Genomic DNA, 22,569 nt, shown 5'->3' on the forward strand with positions numbered 1-22,569 from the left:
CCTCTTTCTTTCCTGTTTTCTCGTCACTCTTCAGTTGTTCTAAATAAAATGGAAAAACACAAAAATGAAACCCAGTTACTTGACAACTGTAATAAATTTCTCATTGCATTACTCATTTAAAAGTATGCATTACTTTATCAATTAACAAGCTGCAAAAGCTAACTGTTAAATTACTTGTTACATTGCTTTCAGCTTTTAAACAACTTCCAAACTTCACATAGCATACAGAATACGATACACGTTAATGTCCCCAGGGTGAAAATTTAATTTCACGTCCCTTCATTTGTAAAATGTTAACCATTTCAAGAACCAGAACTTCCCCAGCCATAACCAAGAGAGGGTAAACAACGGCACATATCAATAAAATAAACAATAACTACAATTTAGGAGAAAGTTGTTTCTAAATGTATGAGTGTGTTTGCAGGGCAAACGCTGCCTTGGAGTGAAGCATGAGTAAAGAGAGAGCGACATGTGACCCCTTCAGCAACAGCAGCAGCAGCAGAGCCGGAGTGAACCACTGCAAGTCAGCGGGGAGAAGTGATGGATCAAACCAATAAATAAACAAATAATCATGGGGATTCCTAGGACTACCGAGTGCTTTTTTTTTTTTTTTTAACCAATGTATTTTCTAAAATTTCGTTTGAGTCACAATGAACAGTAAACATTTTGAAGGATTTTTATATATATATATATATTTTTTTACTGACAATTCTGTTTTAGAAGACCAGGATTTCTGGAAGAAATATAGGAGTATAACATGTGAAAGTTGTAAGAGTGAGTAGCTAACTAAACTAACTCTGAACTACTCCGGCAGCGGCAGGTTGTTTGTCTTATGAATTTATTTGATTGTTGTCCTTTTTCAAAATAAAGCCATGTTTTTTCAAATCCGGCGCATGTCTAGCATTCATGTTTTTCCTTTTTGTTTTGTTTTGTTTTAAATCCCTCAACATTTTTGGTTGCACTTTTAGGTTTGGTTAGGTTTACGCTGAAACTATAGCATGATGTTTATTGGACAAAGTTTCAGAAATTTGTCCGGTGCCATGATACAAGTACAAACACACATGTGTATGGATTGAAGGTTGAATGACATAATCTATAGATTTTTTTTTCATAATGATAAATGTAATATGTAATGCACTTTACATTTGGAGTAAATCTCAAAGTGCTACAGTTAAGATCATAAAAGCATGGTAAGAACATCAATATAAACTACAAATAGATAATGCAACAACTTTGTTAAGTAAAACTCATAGTTTCTGCCAAAAAGTCATTTTTAAACATCTCAATAGTTTGAAGATACCTCATGTGGTTGGGGAGGTCATTCCAGATCCGAGGAGAAGAACAGAAAGCCCGATCATCCGTGGTGCTGGGCTGGTCGGTGGGGGAGAAGGAGGCGGTTTGAGTTTGTTGAGCGGCGGGATTGTGTTGTAGTTAGAGGGGTGAGTAGTAAAGGTACAAAGCATGGCAACTTTGACAATCCAGCATGGAGTGAGTGGAAAAGGGCCGGGTAAATATCAGCAGGGCTGATTAGGAAAGTGGAGACAGGATAGCAGGTGGGTTGGGAGAAGGCCTGTGACCGCGGACTGGAGGGAAAGGGGTTACTGCGTTGCAGGAGGAAGCGTCTAGATGCAGGAGTGATGTATCTTGGCTCGACGGACGGAAATGTTTTGTCCAATACTTCAGTTTATGACCAAACCCTTGTGTTTGGTGCAATTAGCAGATGTAAGCATGCTAACGTGCTAAACTAACAGTGAACATGGTAAATGTTACCTGCATCAACATTAAGTGTGCATTATGAGCATGTAAGCATGCAGACGTCAGCATGGGACTCGCTAACATGACTGTAGACTGGTTATAATAAAACCAGTCTAATAAAACCAGTCTACAGCCATGTTAGCGAGTCATTAGGCGGATATTTATAGAAGCCCATTTCCACTAATGTGATGAAAAAAAAGATGAGAGCATTTCTTGAAATGACTTAGCATTTCAAAGTGATTTATTGTATTTTGAGAAAGTTCCTTATTATTTTTTGCAATACTAAGTCGTTATTCCAAGATCATTCTGATTATAATGATTTCAGTGTGATTTATGGTTCCAGGCTCCACGCAGAGTTTTTTGCCACAGCCTACGTACAGTAAGTGCCCTGGAGTTTATACTGTGCGTCGAGACGGCATGTGTGTCTGTGTGTGTGTTTGCGTGTATGAGCAGTGTGTGGCAGAGCGAGGGAGCGAGCGTGAGAGAATGACAGGGATTAGCTTCAGAGCGAGTAGCGACTCTAGAGTCATAGTGAGAGACACAAAGTGTCTCCCCTGTGCTTTCGGACCACGGTGGGAAATCTGTAGCAGGAAAAGTTAAACCGCTCCTTGATTTCATCTTGTTTATGGAGAAGGAGAAGCAGGTAATAAGTAGGGGGAAAGGCAACGCTGCTAAGACACGGCGTGCGTAGCCGCCACGTGTTGTTACGTTTTTCAAGAGGTGCACGTCAGGCTACGGCGTATGGTTCGGCGTAGGTCCGTGTCTCCACGTACCTACCTATGTAGCAACGGCGTAGATTTTACGCAGAAGTATAAATCACGCTTTTCATTACATAACTTCTTATCTTATTCCTTTCTTTTACTAGCAAAAAATGGGCTTCCATACAAATTGACCCTCTTATCCATAATCTTTTGTTTTACAGTAATGTTTGACTTTTGAAATAATCTACAGTTTACTAACACTTGTTCTAGCTACAATATTATGCAGTGTTTTGACTTTGGATCCTTGCTATTCTCCATCACAAATAAATAAATGAATAGGCCTATGAATGAAATAATTGTTATAAAAGATCTGGCAGATCCAGTTTGTCTGAGCTTTTGAAAAGCTGCTGAGTTGGTATCTTTTATGGGCTTGCACAACTCTCCTTTCATAGTAACTGAAAACCTTTACAAACTTAAGTCCATGAGCTGTTAAATGGGTGTCACTGTTGAGGTTTTGTGTACATAACATACAGAAAAGGACATTAATACTCGGATTGTAAGATTAAGTTAGAGAATGCACAATATATTTGGAAGAAGAGCCATCAGGAAGGCAAATGTGGGTTGAATGTCTTGTTCAAGACAACAATGTTAGTTAAAGAAAATAAGGGTTTTGTCTAGATGATTGATTTCCATCAGCTCGAGGTTCCCACCATTCCAGCAGACCTAATACCAAATCTTTAATCTGAGACGGTGAAAGGCAATCACTCATTCACCTTTTAATGCTTTTAAAGTACTACATTTCACATTTAGGGGTGTTTGGCGGAGTCACTTGTCCACAGTTTATGTGCCTAAATGAATTTCTAATATCTTTGTTTATTCCAATTTTAAGTGCACAAGATAAATCCCAAAAAGAAGTGCCAGGAAATTAGTGGAAGCTGTCCAATGGAAACCACCAGGAAACTATGGCGAGGGGTTCATAAGAAGGTGAAGGAATAAAGGACTGTCTGTTTATCAGCTCTTCGATGGCAACACAATCGCAACACTATTCTAAGCATTGTCTTACAGTAATATCCCCTCATTGCAAAATCCACCATGCCTTACTTATAATACAAACGGATTTGGCAGACCCCTATGAATGATGTAGTCTATATTCACGATGTTCCAATTCCGGGTTTGCTCCGTTGCCGTTGGAAATTCCGCCGGATTTCACTCTGTTCAGCTGGATGTCCGGTTGGCCTACCTTCCGTTTTGTTTGTGTTGGAATTTTGAACTCGGGTGGATTTATGAGGACTGTGGTTAACTGCTCCTCAGATCTCTGCAGGTTAAACCAGACAGCTAGCTGGACCAGGGGTCTTCAACATCTTTTAGGCCAGGGACCCTTAAACTACTACACCTATTAAATACAATTGAGTTGCATATTAAACTGGGCAGAATGGATGAAAAGAAATGGATATTATTTATGCATCAAGCTTAATGTTAAACATCCATCTGGAAAGCACAGTGACTCCTTAAGCTTAACTGTATGGCTACCATAGTTACAGTAAGCTTATCCTCAATGTGGACATTTTTTTTCTTCACAAACAGGCCAATTTATCTTTGCTGTTAAAATTTTGTATTCATATCAGTGTATATTTTCACACTTATGTTACATCTTAGAATAAGAAACTTTAACGTAATTTGGTGCACCCCCGGCACCAAGATCTCTGAGCTACACTCTGTCCAATCTGAGTTTTATGTTGCACGACTAAAACAACTTTTGAACATACACACGTTCTAACCATAGAGAATAGATTATTGATATACAGTTTGTATATTATTGATATACAGTCTACATAATTGACATACAGTCTCTATTCTTGATATACAGTCTATGGTTCCACCAAAACAAGTTTCTTCCCGAGGCTTTTTTACAGCAGCACCGTGGCTTTCCCGGTGCTTAGAAACGCCAAGAGATCTTTCTTTAACTGTCTATGCAATAAACCAGAGCCCTTTTTTCTCCCATCCCATAATGCTGTGTGCAGCCAGACCCTCCTCTGGAGTGATGGGGGAGGAAGGTCTGGTGAAGCGAGATTTTTGAATGATGCAACCCGTCTTATGGATTTCCATGGGAAATATGACTTCACTGTTCAGAAGAATCCGTGTATTTCCTTGTTCCTTTGTGTGTGTGTTAGATACGTCAGATCGTGTACCTCTGGACGTGTTTCTGCAAGAGGGATTCATAGAAATATTATCAGCAAGTAAACATTTGTGTAAAACCTGAACATTTTCAGATACGCTACATGGCCAAAGGTATGTGGACACATGAAAACAAACCATAAGTGATAATTGACATTTTTTTCCAAAACCATAGGCATTAGTCTGGAGCTACAACATCCCCCCCAATTTCCCCTCTTCTGCAGAATTTTCGGCAGAGTTTAATGACTGGATGAATGTTAACACATTGTCGGCAGAAAAACAGTCCACTTAATTCTGCATATTTTCATACTGGATCACTTCTGAAAACTCTAAAGTTCTACATCTTAGACCAATGACATTTGCACACAACCAACTGGATAATCTTAAAATTTTTGCAGTTCCTTACAAGTTAAAGAGGGAAATTGATAGTTGTTTACCTGCTTACACAGCAGGTAGACTTACCTGACAGCAGCCAAATACCACCTTGGCTTTGTTCAGCCTTTATTCAATGAACAGATGATACCTTAAACGTAACCTCTTGAGCCCTCAGTTCCTTTAGAATGCGTCTTTTAAGTTAGAAAGAACCATTTTCCCACAATAAATGAACTATTATTTGCTGTATTGCATTTTATATAACTGGTGAACCTGCTAATCTAGGCAATATGATGCTAACATTCAGTGAAATATGCAAGCCCAAAATACCTCATTTTTGCTCGTGGTCACAGCATAACACCAATTGCACATATCCTCCATGTTTGTGTATAATTTTATACATATTTAATCAAAACTCAGCAAACTGCTTTGTATCTTTGGGAAGTTTGAGACCATTATTAGAGATAAAATAATGGGTTTCAAACACACAATGCAACATGCAATTTATTAATTAACCTTTTGGTCACCATAACCCATAATGCTAAGCTAACATTATCCTGTGCAATTCAGACCTTAGTTTCACAGTAGATACAGACTGTTAAACACTATCAAGTGGAAAGGCAGTAGTCCACATGAAAGAGAAAGAATATACAGTACTTCTAACATTGTGTGCCTGCACTGTAGTAAGTTGGCAGAGAGCAAAAGACAGCCTGAAGATTTTAAACTCAGTGAACTCACATCTGATCCAGCTCATTTCTTTAAAACCTCAGCACCACCCTGTGGCTGAAGTGCATCCTTACCCGTCGACATAATGTAGTCCGATGTTTTCTTTGATTTACACAAGTGGTTTGTTTCATTTTGGGTGGAGAAATAATTTTAACAGTGAACAAGAACAAAAAGACACAGGAGCCATTACAGTCTGTGATCACATGAGCACTTTGTTATTGAACATCCATAGTAGTTTGATAATGTCATACGTACACGTCATATAGCCTGGACACGGAGAGAAGAGCAGTGTCACTGATGCTGAAGGTATTTACAGGTCGAGGAGGCAGCCAGGGAGAGAGAAAGCAGATACAAACTGACCAGAGAGAGAGAAAGGAGGCCTCACGGCTTCTTTTTCTCTCTCTGTGTAGCATTTGAAAACACATTTCAACAACTGAAATGCCAAATGAAAAGAGAATCGGTCTCTGCCTCTTGCCCCTGCACCTCCACGTCTCTCTGGTTTTATGACTACTATGTTTGTTTTTGTCTGCCCCATGTGAACTCTGAACAGGATGTCAATGAAAAGCAAACTGCCTGCCTGGAGGAGCCAACATGATACCACTCATCACACCTTCCACTACCAAGGCCAACCTTCATTATGTTTGTTAGCACTGAAACTAAAGCTTATACTCGCTTCCTGTATTTATCATAAAATGTATTATTAAATCAGTAATAACATTCGTACATGTAACTCTATGATGGAAATTAATAATTAAAGGATTTAAATATATATACAGTTCAGTGAATGCTGAAATTAAATGCTATAAAAACTGTACAATGATGAAAAGAAAAAGACAATAGAAACGGTAAAATTATATCCTATGTACGCTTTTCAAAAACTACACAAGCATTCATTTATTTAATAAATGTACACTGATTTAACCCTTTTATATTGTGAAATATTTGGAGTATGCATCAGTACACACTCAACATCTATCCAGGTTTTCAGTATTTAGCCGTAATTTTAGTTCTTCGTTAAATCATTTTTGATCCTAAGGCCACATTACATCTGGGCATTGAAAGGTGCCATGTCCTGTACACAGAAATGCCCACGTCGCAAAATGTCACAAAATGTGTTGGGGTTTCCCTTTAAACATCAAAAAATATCACCTCTGTAACATCTCTATACTTTTCATTAGTCAACAGCAATCTTTGTAGACATAAATCTGGGGAAATGTCAAGTTTGACACGTCATAGCATATATACAAAATGTAACGTCAGAAAAGTATTAGGTCACTAGCCTTGAAGTGTCCAACAGGGCAAGTCTCCCTTGGTTTCCTCAAGCGCTTTAAGGCATAAATAAGATAATTTACTCTCTAAATGCATATAATTAGTTAGCATGTTCCAGGCTGGATCCCCAACACATTCAAAAAAAGGCCTCCATACATCTCCTCAGCTATGCTTTGCTTTCATTGGACATCCTTCCCTGTTTTTCTGCAATGGTCCATTTAGGGCGTGTTTCCACTACGTGGTTCCTCCTCGACTATACTCGCCTTTTTTGGTTTTCCATTACAAAAAAAAGTCCCTGGTACCTGCTAACAGGTACTTTTTATAGTACCAACTCAGCCCAAGGGGTACCAAAAGGTGACGTGAAAACTGATTGGTCGGAAAGAATCGTCACTAATCACTGCGTCATCGTCGCTAGCGACAGACGGGGGGGGGTGTCCTGAACAAACCCGCCATGTGGAAGTAGTTTATCCAGCGGTGTTTTGAAACTAAATTTGTCTTCTGGCTGTGGCAACGGCCACAAATGCAGAGAATCAAAAACAACACACCTTCGACGTTCTGTGTGTGTGTGTCGCGTTATGTCACGCCAGTTTCCTGCTATGACGACCAGCCACGTTTGCCTGAGGCGGTACCAATCTGCAATGGAAAAAGGACGGGGCGCCAAGTTGAGAAGAGCAGTCGAACAGGTACCATGTAATGGAAAAACGTCATTAGATGCTTACCTCTGCTAACTGAACTAAATACATAAATAAATAGAACTCACCACAGGTGTAAGTCATATTTTGCATTTACAGAATGTAGCATTAGATCAAATGCACATGTACAGCTTAGACTGCAGCCACTCGCTTGAATGTGTCCTCTTCAAAATACATTAAGTGTCCTACTCTCAATGAGAGAAACCACATTTTTGCAAGGTTACATGCACTTAAACAATGTCAGCCATTGATTCATGCTAGCTGTGGCGGGTGTTGTGAGAAAAGAAATAGAAGAAGAAAAAGGCAACTTGCTTGTAAGTCGATCCATCCCTTTGTCTCCATATAAGCAGGCTTTGCCAAGCAGCGATCAAATAAGATAGATGGAGAATGGAAACAGATTTAAACTTGTCCTTTTTCCTTCTTTTCTCTCGGGTTGAACAGCCATCGAAACAAACTCCTATGTGGTTTTCTACTGTCCTAATATTTATATGCTGAATCCTGAAAAACTGGAGAGGACGTGGTTCAAAATGTTTTTTGTCTTTGCTTTTACATCAACCACATTAAATCTAATTAACAAAGCAAGGATTCACTGGTTTCTACACAAAAAGATAAATCGGCACCAAGTAAGCAACAGGACACCAAACAGCCCCCGGCGTTGGTCTGAGCACTGTGTTTAGAGTGTGGAACAGCTAGGTGAAGGTATACACAGTACAGCAAAGTGCAGCTTGGCATGTTATAATATCATATTATGAAGTTTACCAACTTTAAATAGCCCCTCCTTTTTGTCACAAGTATAGATGGATGATATAGAGACTGGACAGTCCCATAGTTAAGCTAGTAGCGGAACTTTACGCAGAGAGAGAAGCGCGTGTTGGAGTGTCTTTGGGTGTCCTGTCTGGTCTTTTGGTTTTTGAATGTATGCATGCATACTTGTCTGGATGTACAATTGAAGTAGATGTTAGTTTGTGTTTGAGCCTGCATGCTTCCCTTTGCATGTGTCTGTACATCATCTGCATTATCTTCAAATTTACAATGTTTTTTTTCATCCCCAATGTACAGTTATCTCAAAAACAGGTTTTTGTTTCAGTAGGTGTGTGGCAGGGATACCCTCCGTCTCCAAAGCCGTTTGCCTTCATTTTGCATTAATTCCTCTTGGAGCAGCATTAGCTCATAGTCCAGTGGTGTCCCGGCTGTCCTCCATGCTATTGAGGGTAACATAGATGATGGGAACCAAGCCTTGGGTGGAGCCCAAGGAGCACAGCAGCCAGTCTGGATCGGCCTTGCTCAGGACCAGCAGGACATCACCCTTGTTGAAGCTCAGCTGGCCTGGTTCGGTGGCTATGTGGTGGCACAATGCTCGGACTTCACTGTAGAATGACGGAGGACATGGGGAACAAAAACTGTTAGTAATTGGACAGACAACAGGCAACTAATTTGATGGTGGTGATGAAGTTTTTTTTTAAAGCAAATATTTCCTTGTTGCAGCTTCTCCCTTCTGATGATTTCCTGCTTTTCTTTGTCTTATGTCATAGAAATCTGAACATATTTCATTTTTGGACTGTTGGACATCACCTGGGGATTTAGAAAACTGTTGTGGATATTTTTCACTGTTTTTATGACATTTTGAAAACTGAATGACTCATCCACTAATCAAAAAATAATTAATTTGATGTCAAAAGTAACTTTATACTATATTTTTTTTGTAGAACATTTTTTTACGATTGCCTATTCAATTACAAAGTGAGCTACACACAGTTTTTTTGACATTTTGGATTGTTTGAGAGAACGTCTATATTTTATATAGTCTTTTGTGTTTGACCTTGATGATTTGTGCTCTTTTGAAATTTACAAAGTCTCTGAATTTTAGGAGCCTTTTTATTAAATAAATGGACGGTGAGTTGAGAATTCTTATAGCTTTCTATTGAAGTATAAAAATTGGATGAATGGATGAATTAACAACAACCTTACTATCTGCTTACCATGGAGACTGTTGTCTGGCTTCAGTGGGTTGGCTTGAGGTTGGTGGAGGTGTGGCTTGGGTGTGAGTGGGTGTGGCTGGAGGCTCTGCCTTCTTCCCACTCCCAGCGCCAATAGTCAGAGCTACAAAGTCAAGAACAGAGCTATCCAGAGAAAGCCAACCTGATGGTGGCCTGAGAAAGAAAAACACAGTGCGGATAAATTTGAAATGAACTGCACCGATAGCTAAATTAGACTTTGGTTGAGTTTTTAAATTTTTTAGATGTGGCTGATGTTAACATATTTCTCTTACTGGCAACAAATCCCACAAAAAGATGCAAAGCCAAGCCCAATAATTCCAATTGAAGACGTAAAACAGCTTACACATGTATACCGGTAGTTTCATTTAAAATAAGGCTTAGTTCCTAAAACAGCTGGGCACTGTAGGATTTAGTTTACTCATACAGGAGAAAGTAGTGCATATTTTTGTGGTCACATTTTAATTTTATATTCAGAAAAAATGTAAACATAACATTCACGAAAAGTTACAAACAAAACACTGGGACATAGGAATGCGTCCCAGGGCAAGAAAATATTCAATTGTCTTTTAAATTGCGCTAGTAACTATTTATGGAACTATAACAACGCCAGTAAAATAAAATCAAAAGTGTGAGTGTTCATGGTAATAAAAGGTACATGTCTCCCAGTGCAACAGTGTATTTTTAATAGTTTTTGGACAACAATAGAGCTTTATGGCACAGTGGAACACAATATATCAGGCTTTGATTAACACATAATAAATTGTTAGTAGATTAATTAATTTTTTTTTTATGAGATTTGTTAAAGAAAAATATTGAATATCATGGGACTTCTCCTTAAAACTTACCTGGTCTTTGGAGCTTTCGCTTTCTGATCATGTGCCTCCACCCTCGAAGGAGAACCAACACTAGATCCAAAGAGCCTGCCCCATCGCAGACTCTGTCCCTGTGTGTGGCTCTCCTCTTGGGCTGCAGCTTGACTTCCAGTCCCTGTAGCCTCCATAGGTTTTGTCTCTTTGTCCTGGTTGAGAACAGAGTCTGGTGGGCTGCCCATCCACGAAGGCCTTCCCCTGGATCCAGCTGACTCCCCGCTAGAGCTATTGCTGCTTTTCCTGCTTCTATACCCCTCCCCATCTTGGCTTGACTCTGCCCCCTCCACCACTCCTTCTCTGGTGGGCGGTAGCTGGTTATGTCTTCTTTCTGACGACTTCTTCCTTTTCTCAGTCTTAACAAACTTTGACCCCTCTGTGGATTGGTCGATGTAAACCTGGGAGGACTGCATGAGCTGGTACCACCAACCCGCCTGTCTCTCTTGCCGCTGACGCCCCTCCTCTGCTATATCCTTCTCTTTTTCTCTACTCCTGTCCTTTTCCTGTCCGTCCTCACCTTCTCCTTGGCTCTCTTGTCCTACGCCTTTCATTCTCTGTCCACTCACCCCCCTCTCCTTCCAGAGATTGGCAAACCCTACTTCCATCTGGTCTGGTCTAACAGACCTGGCTGTCATGCTGTCAGTTGTTGCCACCTCACTCCTTAACCTTGGTTTCACTCCCGCTCCCTCTCGTCTAGATCCAACCCCTTCAATCCTCGGCCACGTTCCCTCTCGTCTCAGACCCGCCCTCTCTTTCCTCACCTCTGCACTTGAGTCTCTGACCATCTCGCTAACAGTGGTGCTCCATCCTCTCATGAGCTGGAAGGTAGAACGAGTTGATTGGTCGACACTCTGGCCTGCAGTGCACAGCTGCTCTTTGCGACGGAGATGCTCCTGGCCCTTTTGGAGTAGATGTGGCTCAAACAGCAGGTCCAGGTCAAACGGGAGGAGTGACAGTGGCTGCAGCAGCAGGAGTAGCTCCTCAAAGAGTGGCTGGCATGGCCCCTGTGACAGGGGAAGGAAACCCCATGGGTTGTAGTGGGCTGCTATAATATCTGACGAAAGTGAAACAAAACAGGAACAAGATTTAGATGAAGCAAGACTGTGGACATCAAATAACTATCTCGGTATCTAAAGCTTGATAAATGGTACAAAGGTTAACAGCTGAGTCTTACCTTCATGTGTGTAGAGGTGATTAAACCAGAATTCCAAAGATTTAAGGCTAAAATACAAGGGGAAACAAATGATTATTATTTTAATTGCAGTAGCATAAATGCATCATCACTCCTACAGGAGAATGTTAGGCATTGTTACACTCACAACTGAGTCTATCATTCACCAGTTGTATGGTTTGAAATTGATCTGGTAGAATAAAGTCTCTCAAAATATAATAAGCTAACATGACTGAACCAAGATGCCTTTTAAACACATGAGTCAGTTATAGTATGTAACAAAGCATTTAGTTTAGCAGATACTTGCACCTACATGCAGGTGTTATTTTTCATTTTGCAACGAGTTACTATAAGAATCTGATGTTGCGAATCAATTATTTTTTCCAATGGGAGTATTGCTGCAAGACTAATATTTACTTTTTTTAACTTAGTTTTTGGTTTAAAACTATTGATTATAGCTGCTTTAAAGATCCTGACCCTAGGATGAGAACCATCACTGGAAAGAATATGTGGATGACAATGACAGTAAAAACCGGGATAAAGAGAAATAACTCACTTGAGCAGGCCGAAGATGAAGGCGTTGAGTCTCATTCTGTGGCTTGTGAGCTCAGAGTACTGGCTCACCTTGGAGAACAGGCTGTGGAGAACACGTGTTGACGGGCCTGACAGAGACAAGCATACAACACATTTTCACTACGTTATATGTTACCCAGAAGCAGCTAATTACCTCATATGATTACTATTACTGAACATTATTTAATTTGACCAGATATCCTCCATATGCAGATAAAACACTGGATGGTCAATACATGTACTGTACATTTCAGCACTAAAACTATTTATAATACATTTATTCTGTTAGTTTGTAGAGTCAACATATATGAATTTTACTTATTGTTTCCTCCTAGTTTAATACTGCTTGTATTGTTCTTAACAGCTGTGTCTATTCTAATATTTTTTTCACCTTATACTCTGTTTTGCTTTTATTGTATGTCTTTCTGCTTCTGTGTTGTGTCTTGTGCTAAATTCTGCGTTGTGTTTTGTTCTTTTCTGTTTATGTGAAACTTTTTTAACATTGAGGGCAGTAGACTACAGATGAAAAATAGCTTTTTGGCTAATTCTGGCTTTTTTAACCCATGGGAAATCATGTGTTTTATTAATTTGCACTTTCCCATTTAATAATATAAACTAAACTGAACTGAACTGCGGAAGCTTACATTTGAAATGCTCAATATTATACCTTTTCTGACCAGGAAACTCTTTTAAATGTAAAAGGAGGATGATGGGATGATGGGAAAGATTTCTACATTTAAATTATAACCAAACACCATTTTGTGGCTTATTTTTAGACAGTGACAGTGTGTTATGGTTATGGTTATTTAAACATGTATTAAGCATGATACTGGTACTTCTCACTGCCTCACTAACGTTTTGATGTGTAGCCATTTTAACTGGCCCTCAGAATGAGGTTCTCACCCAGCTGTGTGGAGGCCTCCACCAGGCTCCAGGGCTGACAACGCCGCTGTCCGATGATCAGGTCCAGTACGTAGGCCTTCAGGCCGTCCTGCAGCACCTCATGCAGAGCCGGGCAAAGGTACTTCAGGATGAGGTGACCCACGTTGGGACTCACCCAGCTGTTTCCCAGCTTAGCCTGGCAGGGTTGCAGAGAAACATTAGGGGATAAAGAAAATGAAAGTGAAACAAATCAGGGAATTGTGTGGCAAAATGTGGGATCTTATGGGTCTTTTTTTCCTGCCTTTGAGCATATAGTCATATGTAATAAAGAAAAGTAAATATATCATGTGTTCATAAGTTTTAAATCAATGACTGGTGATAAGTCTGTAGATTCCTGCTTTTTAGTTCTCTGGATTAGACTGATCTGCAACCCAGTTTATCAGCTGTCTTATCAGCTCTATGTAAATGAACACATTATGTGCCAGTAATTCAGTTTCCTGACTGAAGCCAGTGAAGAAAGCAAAAGTCACAAGGGACCAAATACATTTCTGAAAATGTTTATGGTGTTGGGTCCATGGCTTATGTACTGTCTAATTAATAGAGTAACTGTAAAGTCAAATACCTCAAATAATCTTAAGGACATATGAGTCCTAAACATGATGTGGCCGACATTAAGCTTGAATGCATGTGCACTACACACCTAGGAACAGGCAAAATATTTTTAAAGATGAGGGCTGAATGAACATTTTATACACCAACATAATCGCTGCTGATTGCATGAATTGAACCAGACAAGGCAAAGACAAATGGTGATTCAAGTAAATGGATGGCCATGTAACTTACCATCTGAAAGGTTTTATGTTCTTTTGTACTTTACAACACTGAAGTGGTGTTACATATTGTTGTGCAAAGACTAGTATGACCTCCAAATCTTGGCGTGAGCTTTAATCCGCCAGTAGAGTCACCCCTCAATTTTAATCTTGTCAATCAGTAGTCATCAATCTGATCCACCAAAAACATTTACCTTTACATCTGGATCTCGACTGGTGCCGAAGTGTGCCACGATCAGATCCACTGCTGTGTTCACGGCTTTCACCAAAACTGATGAAATAAATAAAGTTTGTCAATTATCGTTTTTTATAGTTACTGCGTCTTTGCAATGAAAATCATTTTATGTCAGTGTCCTTTCTTCTTGTAAGATTCTACTATTTGGTTTCTCTGTTTTAACCTCCTCTGAACGGACATAAGGTCCAAATTTAATACAAATTATCAGTATCCTTCACTGTTGTTGTGCTTGCAATCTGGATGAATTGATTGCTAGCTTTTAACATACATGACAACCAAACTGTGCTTCTTGGCTAGTGCATCTGTTAGATAAGTAACGCAGTGTACCTAGAGCAAAGGTAAAAAAGGCTGTGTAAATCTGTCCCTATGGGCCCTGCTCAAGCTCACTTTAGCAGTGTGGATGTGGGTAACGTGCAGGAAGGTAAACCTGGATGACAACCTGTTGCCTCAAGAGACCTTGAATTACACTCCTCAGTGTCAAGTGGCCTTTCTGCAGTGAAAGGCACTTGATTTATGCACCTGTCAACAACATCATTTTACCCCTGTTTCTGCTTGTCAACAGAAATGGGATTTTCCAAACCGTAATCTGTGATTTTTATCCGATTCTGTCTGCGGTGCAGCAATATTCTAAAAAAACTATTGTTGCTCACAGTACAAACCATGACTTAAATGTCATGACTTAAACTTTTGTACACCGATGTAATAAGATATATGGTATGTGCAACATATTACTATAATCTATTATATCTATCTAATATGTAGAATATAAGAAAGGAATTAAAGTTTAGATTCAAAATCCCTGATGGATGCAGAGAGATAGAGACAGTAACAGAGACAGACAGGAAGTCTGGAACTAAATCATGACTAACAACTCCATTGAATTGATTTGTTTGTCTGAGATGCAACCTTGTCCTGCAGGGGACAGGACAGCGACTCAAAGTCATTGTGATCTTGTTTATAATTTATTGTTGCACAAGGTTCTGTGATGCTTAAATGAAAAGGTCTGAAATGGACATTGGACAGAGGTGAGAAGAGAGACTGAAAACACAAGAAAGGCTACCCAATCTGCTGAGGGTTTTCTCGCCATTTTAATTATAACTTACTATATATGGTTGGAACAATCTCTTTTTATAACCTGTTATCATGCGATCATCTGCTTTCATCTCCATGACAACTTAGCAGCTCCTACCATTGAGTGGAGCCACGAGATGTGGCTGAATGCCTCAGAAACACCAAGTAAGGTGATGCGATGAGATTTATTTGGTAAATTGCAATTTTTATTTTTTGTATCTGTTTTTCAATACTACGGCGGTCAGCTACATGATGTTGTTTTAATATCAACTACATCACCGAAATTCTCAAAAAAATCAAAGTATTCTACAACCAGTTCTTGCTTGCAGCCTGAATGAGTGCTGTATTTATATCGTACCAATCTACAGGCGTGAGTTTAATCAGCTCTATAAAACACACACACACACACACACACACACACACACACACACACACACACACACACACACACACACACACACACACACACACACACACACACACACACACACACACACACACACACACCTCTCTTCTGCGTCAGGTCCACTGAGATGTGGGACTGTGAGGAAGAGCAGGTGGAGGAGGACGTTGATGCGTCTGGGGAGAGGCAAAACTCCTCTGGAGGCTTCTCGGTCAGAGAGAAGTAGTCCGGCAGGAAGTCGCTGTAGATCTGCTGCAGCTTAGTTGATTGGCTCCCTGCTGAAACACACAAACAAACAAACGTGTGATGGTCAGACACACATATAAACACACACACCACCATTTTAAAAGCATAAGAAGCCCTTGGCAATCCTTAAGAATGCAACTGTAGCAACACTTTTATAAACCTCTAACAATTGTTCTCAATGGATGAACCCAGCAGCAATAATTATTTTGTGACTTTACCCTCAGATGATGCTTTCTTTGCACCATTAACTCTTTAAAAAATACAAAGATACTGAGTGTCCAAGTCTACTTTTCAAACATCTTCATAATCCTACATTCGTTCCAACACTGTCAGTAAATTCATGCACCATTGAGCCGTCCCAGCGTGGGGCCAGAGGAGACTGAAGGGAAATCAAACACGTTCCGTCTGAGAGGTCGAGATCCCCCGCCTTTTCTGGGTTCCAGGTTACCAGAGAGGGGGCCTGATCCTGCAGAAGAGTGGCCCCCTGAGACCCTCTCCAATCCCAGAGGGTTTCGACGACGATACTCCCTCCATTTGAGAGCCTGTGGAGAGAGGTGGTGTGCTGAGGGGAGGTGTTAGGGTTATGATCAAGGGGTTGGTGGTTGGGTTAAAAAATGGATAAGTAAAATATATGGGAGAAAGGGAGATGAAGAAGGCCAAGTGGAAAAGTTGAAGGTTTAGGTGAAGGAGAAGATTCAAGTCCATGCATGAAGGGAGAGAAGAAACAGAAACAGACAATAGTAAGAATGTACAAGAGCTTAGCTTCTTACATTAACACTGGATTACACAGAAATTAACAACTTTTCATATAATGGAAATCCCTGCCATCTGTGAGGATGAGGCGTTTCATTCTTGGGGCTGGACTGGTGTGAAGAATGAGTGAATGTGCACCACAACGAGTTATGTCAAATCAAAATCAATTCATTGTCCATGTACAAATACTTGTGCTGCAAGAGTTTACTGATCTTAGACTGGTAGTTGAAAATGACTTAATGTAAACACGTTGCTGATTTTATCATCAAGAGACCAATAGTTGCAAGAAAGCAGTACAGTGGTAAAGATAAACAAAACAGGAAAGAAAAACCCAAATCCTAAAAGGTAAAAGAAAAAGCAGTTTGCTTTCAGAGCAAAAGTAGTTTTCTTGTGAGAACATCCTCTGAATACATCTTTAAGCACATACTAAAATTACTTTGGAACATACCATTATGTGTCCTGGCTCCGGGTCCTTGGCTTCCCTCCACATGCTTTCCAGAATCCAGACAGCCCAACGGGCTCAGCATGTCACTGTTGAGTGCTGGTAAACAAGGCAGAGCGCCATGATGGAAACAGTGGCCCTGCACAGCTGGCAGCATTGGCGGCACCATCCCCCTCTTCACCCCCAGGGATGGAGGTGGAGGGGTAGACGGTAACGCCACTGAACCCCCTCCCTGCTTTCCTGTCGGTGGGGTGTGCAGGGGGCCGGGGCCAGCTGAAAGCGGGCAGGAGAGGCTGTGTTGCGGCTGAGGGCTTGGGGTGCAGGTGGAGCAGGTCCCAGAGCTGAGCGCCCCCTGGAGCCGCACGGGGGAGTAGCTCCCAAGAGGTGAGGGTCGTACTGATCCAGGTGGAGGGGCTGCTGCAGTCCCCTGGTACCTGTACACATTTTCAGCTGCATCTTCACTGTCCTCCCCCACCGGACCTCCAGAGCCAGAACCAGAGCCAGAACCAGAACCAGAGCCAGAGCCAGAGCCGGAGCTGGAGCGGGCCTGCATCCCAGAGACGTAGCCTGTGAGCAGGGGCAGATGAGGCTTGGGCTGGGGGGGTTTGGAGGCGAACTGGTGGTGGAAGGTGAAGGGCTGGATGGGGAGTGTGGTGGGCCTCTGGTCTTTACTGTAGCGGACCACCACCGGGCGGCTGTCTGAGAGACCACCTGGATTAGCAAAAGAAGCACAGAAGGCATGGAGAAAAGTACTAGTTAGTTTTTATATGTACAAGCATAAAAAAAAAAAAAAAACGTGTAACTGACAGCAACAATTAACAGAGTAATATGTAGAGTAGAGGCAATCAAGGCCACAATCACCTCTCTATCCATAAACCAAACATAATAACATTATACGTAGGATTTAATCAACCGTTGTATCAGAATGCATTCGTTTTAAGTAGATCTATCTAATAAACTGGCAACTGAGTTTGAAATGGACATTTTCCACAGTAGAGGATAATAAGCAATATATTATTTCAGTTCAGGCATTCAAGCTACAGTTGGTACATTTTATACAAAATAATTTTGTCATATAACTAACTGTTGCTATATCCTGACAATAGTACACATATTAAATAATCTGTGAAAATCTGTGCACCTCCTGGTGCTGCTAATGGCATAAGGAAAACAACCAACTGGAGCGGAGGAGCCTCTAAAAGCGTCAATCGCTGCTCATGGTCAAACTGATCAAAATGGATCAAGATTCTGTTACTGCCTTGCCTATTTCTCATCTAAAATGTTTCCATATTTTAGAGTACTGTTAAACTGTGAAATTAGAATGTTTTATCCGGCCAGTCAACCGGTGGTTAGTTTTGGCTTGACTGTTTTCAACATGGCGGCCGGGTCACAAACATCTCATGCAGATGCCATTATTAACACTAGGGGTAGTCAGAGAAACCTTTGTTTTTCACAGAGGATCGGTCTCATGTGCTACTGTCAGGATATAGTGACAGTCTTAGTAATTATGAAAAAGCCATTTTTATAAAAAGATGGCAACAGAACCTTTAATTTAGAGGTACAACGGATAGGCCTAAGTATTTTCCTTTTTTAAATCTACTGAGTCCAACACCAAAAGATATTTTCAATTGACAATAATATGAAACAACGCCAAAAAAAATTATGATTAGTTCTTAGTCATTTCAACACTTAACTGTATAAACTTGAAGGTTAGAATTGAAACCAAAAACACAAATACAAAACTGCCCAGTCAAAACATAACAGCCCTCATCACAGACAAACAACCATGCCACAGTTCAACACTGCTCTGACAGCCCAATGTGGACACACACATACACACACACACACACACACACACACACACACATTCAGAGAAACACACCAAGACTAAACCTGAAGGCACTGCGTCAGGACACACCAGCGAAGAGAAGCCTTTTTCTGCACTTCTTCTCTGACAAAGTCAGTATCACAGTGTGTTTATATAGTCTATTGGTTTTACTGTGTGTGTGTGTGTGTGTGTGCGTGTGTGTTTGTGTGTGTGTTCCTAGATCCAGTGCAGTGTAGGGCAGACAGAAGCGTGTGTGACGTTGACGGTATTGCGCAAGCTGTTTGTCACTCTAAGGCCAGCCCACTGGTGCCACCTGAGCTGGGTGCAGTGACTTCTCACGGCTACAGAGGGCGACATTGAGCTGCTGTATAAACATGGTGAAGGAGGGAGGAGGGAGGAACACATCCCACCCAGCAGGCCTGAGCTCCCACTGGGGAGGAAAGAAACAAACCTTCACTGTCTCTCTTGTATCTGCTCCGTCATCCCTCTAATTGCCATTTCTTTCCTTTTTCCTCATCTCTCTTTTTTTTTCCACACCCACCTCTTCGCTCTCCCTTTTCCATCAGCTTGTTCTCTGCCTCCTCTCTCCTCTTTGTCTCCTCTTTCACATTTGAATCCATTAGACAGCCAAGGCTTTTCCTTTACAACGCCGCGCTCCATGTTAGCATCATTAGCGAGCAAGCTGCTTCCCAAAGGCTTTTAAAGAGGCCCGCATGCTGCGGTGAAACAACCCAGCTGACTCAAGTGAAGTCTGATGAATAATATATGTACCAAGATGCTGAACAGTGCCTCATTACAATCTTAAATCATCACAGTCTATATGAATACAGTGCTAGGAACCGAAGAGGATGTTCGAGGTATGTGTAAGACCTTGTTCTTAGGGATGACCTATTTCCTCAAATGTCTATATCCATCTTTCCCATGTCTTCCATATTGTCATTGTTTCCTTGGTCTCGCTGCTGCAGTCATCTAACAAACCACTTTTGAACAACATAAAGCAAGTGGGGAAGTGATCTTTTGTTTTAGCGCCTGAACTGGTGCACTGTGAAAAGAAAAACCTATACATCCAGCAGTAGGCAACTGTTACACACTGTATCTACTTTACTAGGTATGGTGAAGGGTATGTTATGATGTGGGGCTCTTTTAATTCCAAAGACCAAGGGAATCAGGATGCATAGTATCCTGGATCCATGAAATAACTGGCCTCTAAAAATAAAAATGTGCCTGCCTCTATGGGATTTTAACATAAGGGTGTACTTACTTATGCCCCCTGAATTTTAAGGAAGAAAATGTATTTATTTAGTATTTAATAAAGTGGTGTCCTTAAAGGTTGGATTTTTCCTAATTTTTTCAATTAAGGCATTAAGATCAATTTCCAAAAGATTATTTTTTATTCCTATTGTAAGTCAACTTTAGCACGGGTGTATTCACTTATGCTAAGTACTGTAGATGTCGGAACCAGTGATCTTTTGCCATGTTTTGCTTTAAAGTCCAAACTTTTGCATTTTTTAATTTATCTAATTTTAGCTGACTCAATTTCTTTAGTTAGTATTACAATATCACACCTGATTTACTAATAAGCACATGACTGTTTAGGAAGTAAATGCTGACTTTTAAAAGCTCTCTTAAATGATCTTTACAAAGATCTTCCGACTTCTGTCTAGGGTTTGGATCTGTCTAGAAACAAACAAACACCGGTTCCCTTTTACAAAAAGGTAAAGCTGCCACCATCTCTTCTTTTTCTAAGATGATTTGTCTAAACAATTAGTTGAGTTGTTAATTAAACCTCACCATAACAGCATGATGAATTTTTATAAAACGACATTCTTCTCATGGTGCAACTGTCCCTGGTCTTATGCCAATGGAATTCCAAGCACTCACTGTTTGCATGTGTGTGTTTATCTAACCCCCACACACACAGCAGGCAGCTGAGATTGAGCTTCTTAAGGTGATGGTGGTGTTCTAAACCGATCACAGTAGTGCCTCCATGCAAAAAGTCTTTTCCAATAAAAGTGATTCTGCACTCTACAGAGAAAACCATTCCACTTTTTAATCAAATTATATGGAAGACAGTTTGAGGGCCCTCCAGGTCCTCCAGACTTCATCAGTGTCTGGAACCTTGATGAAGGGTGAGAGCGTGACATATGAGCTGAAAACGTTCTGTCATCCAGTGGAATTAGGGTTTAACAGATATTGTGTTAGTCACCATGACCCTGCTTCTTTGTGCGCTGTTGTTACAAGCCAACAGTCTTCGTCATGTATTCCCATGGCCTCGTGCACAGGATTTTATTCCCATGTTTTTCCTTGGGATACATGTTCTTTATTTTCATGCTGGTGACATCTTTGAAACTAAATAATTTGTAGTGTTTCAGCAATGCACTCCCTAAAGATCACCGTGACATTTTTCCATTGATTGTGATCTTGATCTTAATTATGGCCAATGATTTACCTAAAGTTTCTGTAAGTGGCAGTTTACAGCCCACAGTCCTTTATACCAACTCAAGGAGTTTAATTACTCAGTAGTTTTTTTTTTTATGATGTACATATTTAACTTCTCTGTACTTTGATTTATTATTTCACCAAACTATCTAACAGAGTACTTCTTCAATTCATTCCGAACAAACTAAATTGCATCACTCATAGTATTTTATTCCAGAAAAGCCCATTGTATTCATTAATCCAAACTAGGCCACAAAACCGAGTCACAAAGTAGACACAAATTGAGCCAGAAAAAAAACGTGCTCAGTGTTTTAAATAATCAAAAGCATAGCGTACAGGATGCATATACAGTACATGAAGGGGTACTGTTTCAAGTTTGTTTGACTCTATGATTAGTTTAATAAATATATCATATTGTTTTAGGAAATGCAGTCTTTCATCTGTCTCCCTCTGCAGAGAGGTCAGGATGTGGCAGGGGCATAATAACATCTTGCTTTGTTATTACTGAGCGCTGTTAAGTGTTGAGGAGTAACGGAATACATGTACCGGCGTTACGTATTCAAAATACAAATTATGAGTACCTCTATTCCGTTACAGTTACAATGTATTTAGGTGGTATTTAGAATACAGTTACATTGAAATCAATGAATTGCATGATGATACTTCACTGTGTTTAACAAGTTTATTCCCTAAATGAATTAAGGCACCTCCATGCATTTCCCAGAAGCCTTTATGTGAAAAAATTAGCTTTTTGCGTGATCCCTGATAGAGGTAGAGATGGAGCCGGAACCGGCACAACATAGCCAGGACAGGAATGATTTCTATTTTGGAAATTCCAACAGCATTTTAAATTAAAGACATAACCAGGAGAACAAAATATAACTGTGCAGTGCAGTACAAGTTCTGCTTGCCAGCAACCATACTGCTTTCAGCGTCCAAATGACTCCACCTCCAACCTGAAGCATCTTAAAGTACGTTTTTTTTTTTTAACTAGGGTAGTTTACTGTAGTTTAACTGGTCACCTTGCTATTTTATAGTTGTATCAGGTACCTGCTTAGTCGTGTGCAACTTTACATTCTCCTATGTGCTGATATACTAGCCCCAGAGCCGTTTAAAGACTGACTAGCCCCGTTTGACATGCTA

The 22,569-nt window shown here is 40.4% G+C and overlaps 2 protein-coding genes across 7 annotated transcripts in view; one reads left to right on the forward strand and one right to left on the reverse strand.

Moving 5' to 3' along the window:
- ccl19a.1 (chemokine (C-C motif) ligand 19a, tandem duplicate 1) overlaps positions 1-894 on the forward strand; it is a 3,775-nt gene extending 2,881 nt beyond the window's left edge. The window contains exon 4 of the mRNA XM_032517215.1: positions 425-894. Within this exon, the coding sequence (XP_032373106.1) occupies positions 425-457 (33 nt within the window). The 3' untranslated portion in view covers positions 458-894. The remainder of the gene's footprint in view (positions 1-424) is intronic.
- Positions 895-8,208: 7,314 nt separating this feature from the next.
- rusc2 (RUN and SH3 domain containing 2) overlaps positions 8,209-22,569 on the reverse strand; it is a 36,375-nt gene continuing 22,014 nt past the window's right edge. Inside the window, exons 4-13 of one of the 6 annotated variants that reach the window (XM_032517179.1) lie at positions 17,166-17,870; positions 16,413-16,526; positions 15,823-15,993; positions 14,204-14,280; positions 13,201-13,375; positions 12,281-12,386; positions 11,728-11,774; positions 10,533-11,607; positions 9,670-9,840; positions 8,209-9,057 (exon numbers count right to left, since the gene is read on the reverse strand). In XM_032517179.1, the coding sequence (XP_032373070.1) occupies positions 8,859-9,057; positions 9,670-9,840; positions 10,533-11,607; positions 11,728-11,774; positions 12,281-12,386; positions 13,201-13,375; positions 14,204-14,280; positions 15,823-15,993; positions 16,413-16,526; positions 17,166-17,870 (2,840 nt within the window). In that variant the 3' untranslated portion in view covers positions 8,209-8,858. Of the gene's footprint in view, positions 9,058-9,669; positions 9,841-10,532; positions 11,608-11,727; positions 11,775-12,280; positions 12,387-13,200; positions 13,376-14,203; positions 14,281-15,822; positions 15,997-16,310; positions 16,527-17,165; positions 17,871-22,569 lie in introns of all 6 variants that reach the window. The other 5 variants (XM_032517178.1, XM_032517177.1, XM_032517176.1 and 2 more) reach the window with 5 other exon arrangements.

This window comes from Etheostoma spectabile, chromosome 5 (assembly GCF_008692095.1).
Source record: "Etheostoma spectabile isolate EspeVRDwgs_2016 chromosome 5, UIUC_Espe_1.0, whole genome shotgun sequence".
NCBI classification, from domain to species: Eukaryota; Metazoa; Chordata; class Actinopteri; order Perciformes; family Percidae; genus Etheostoma; species Etheostoma spectabile.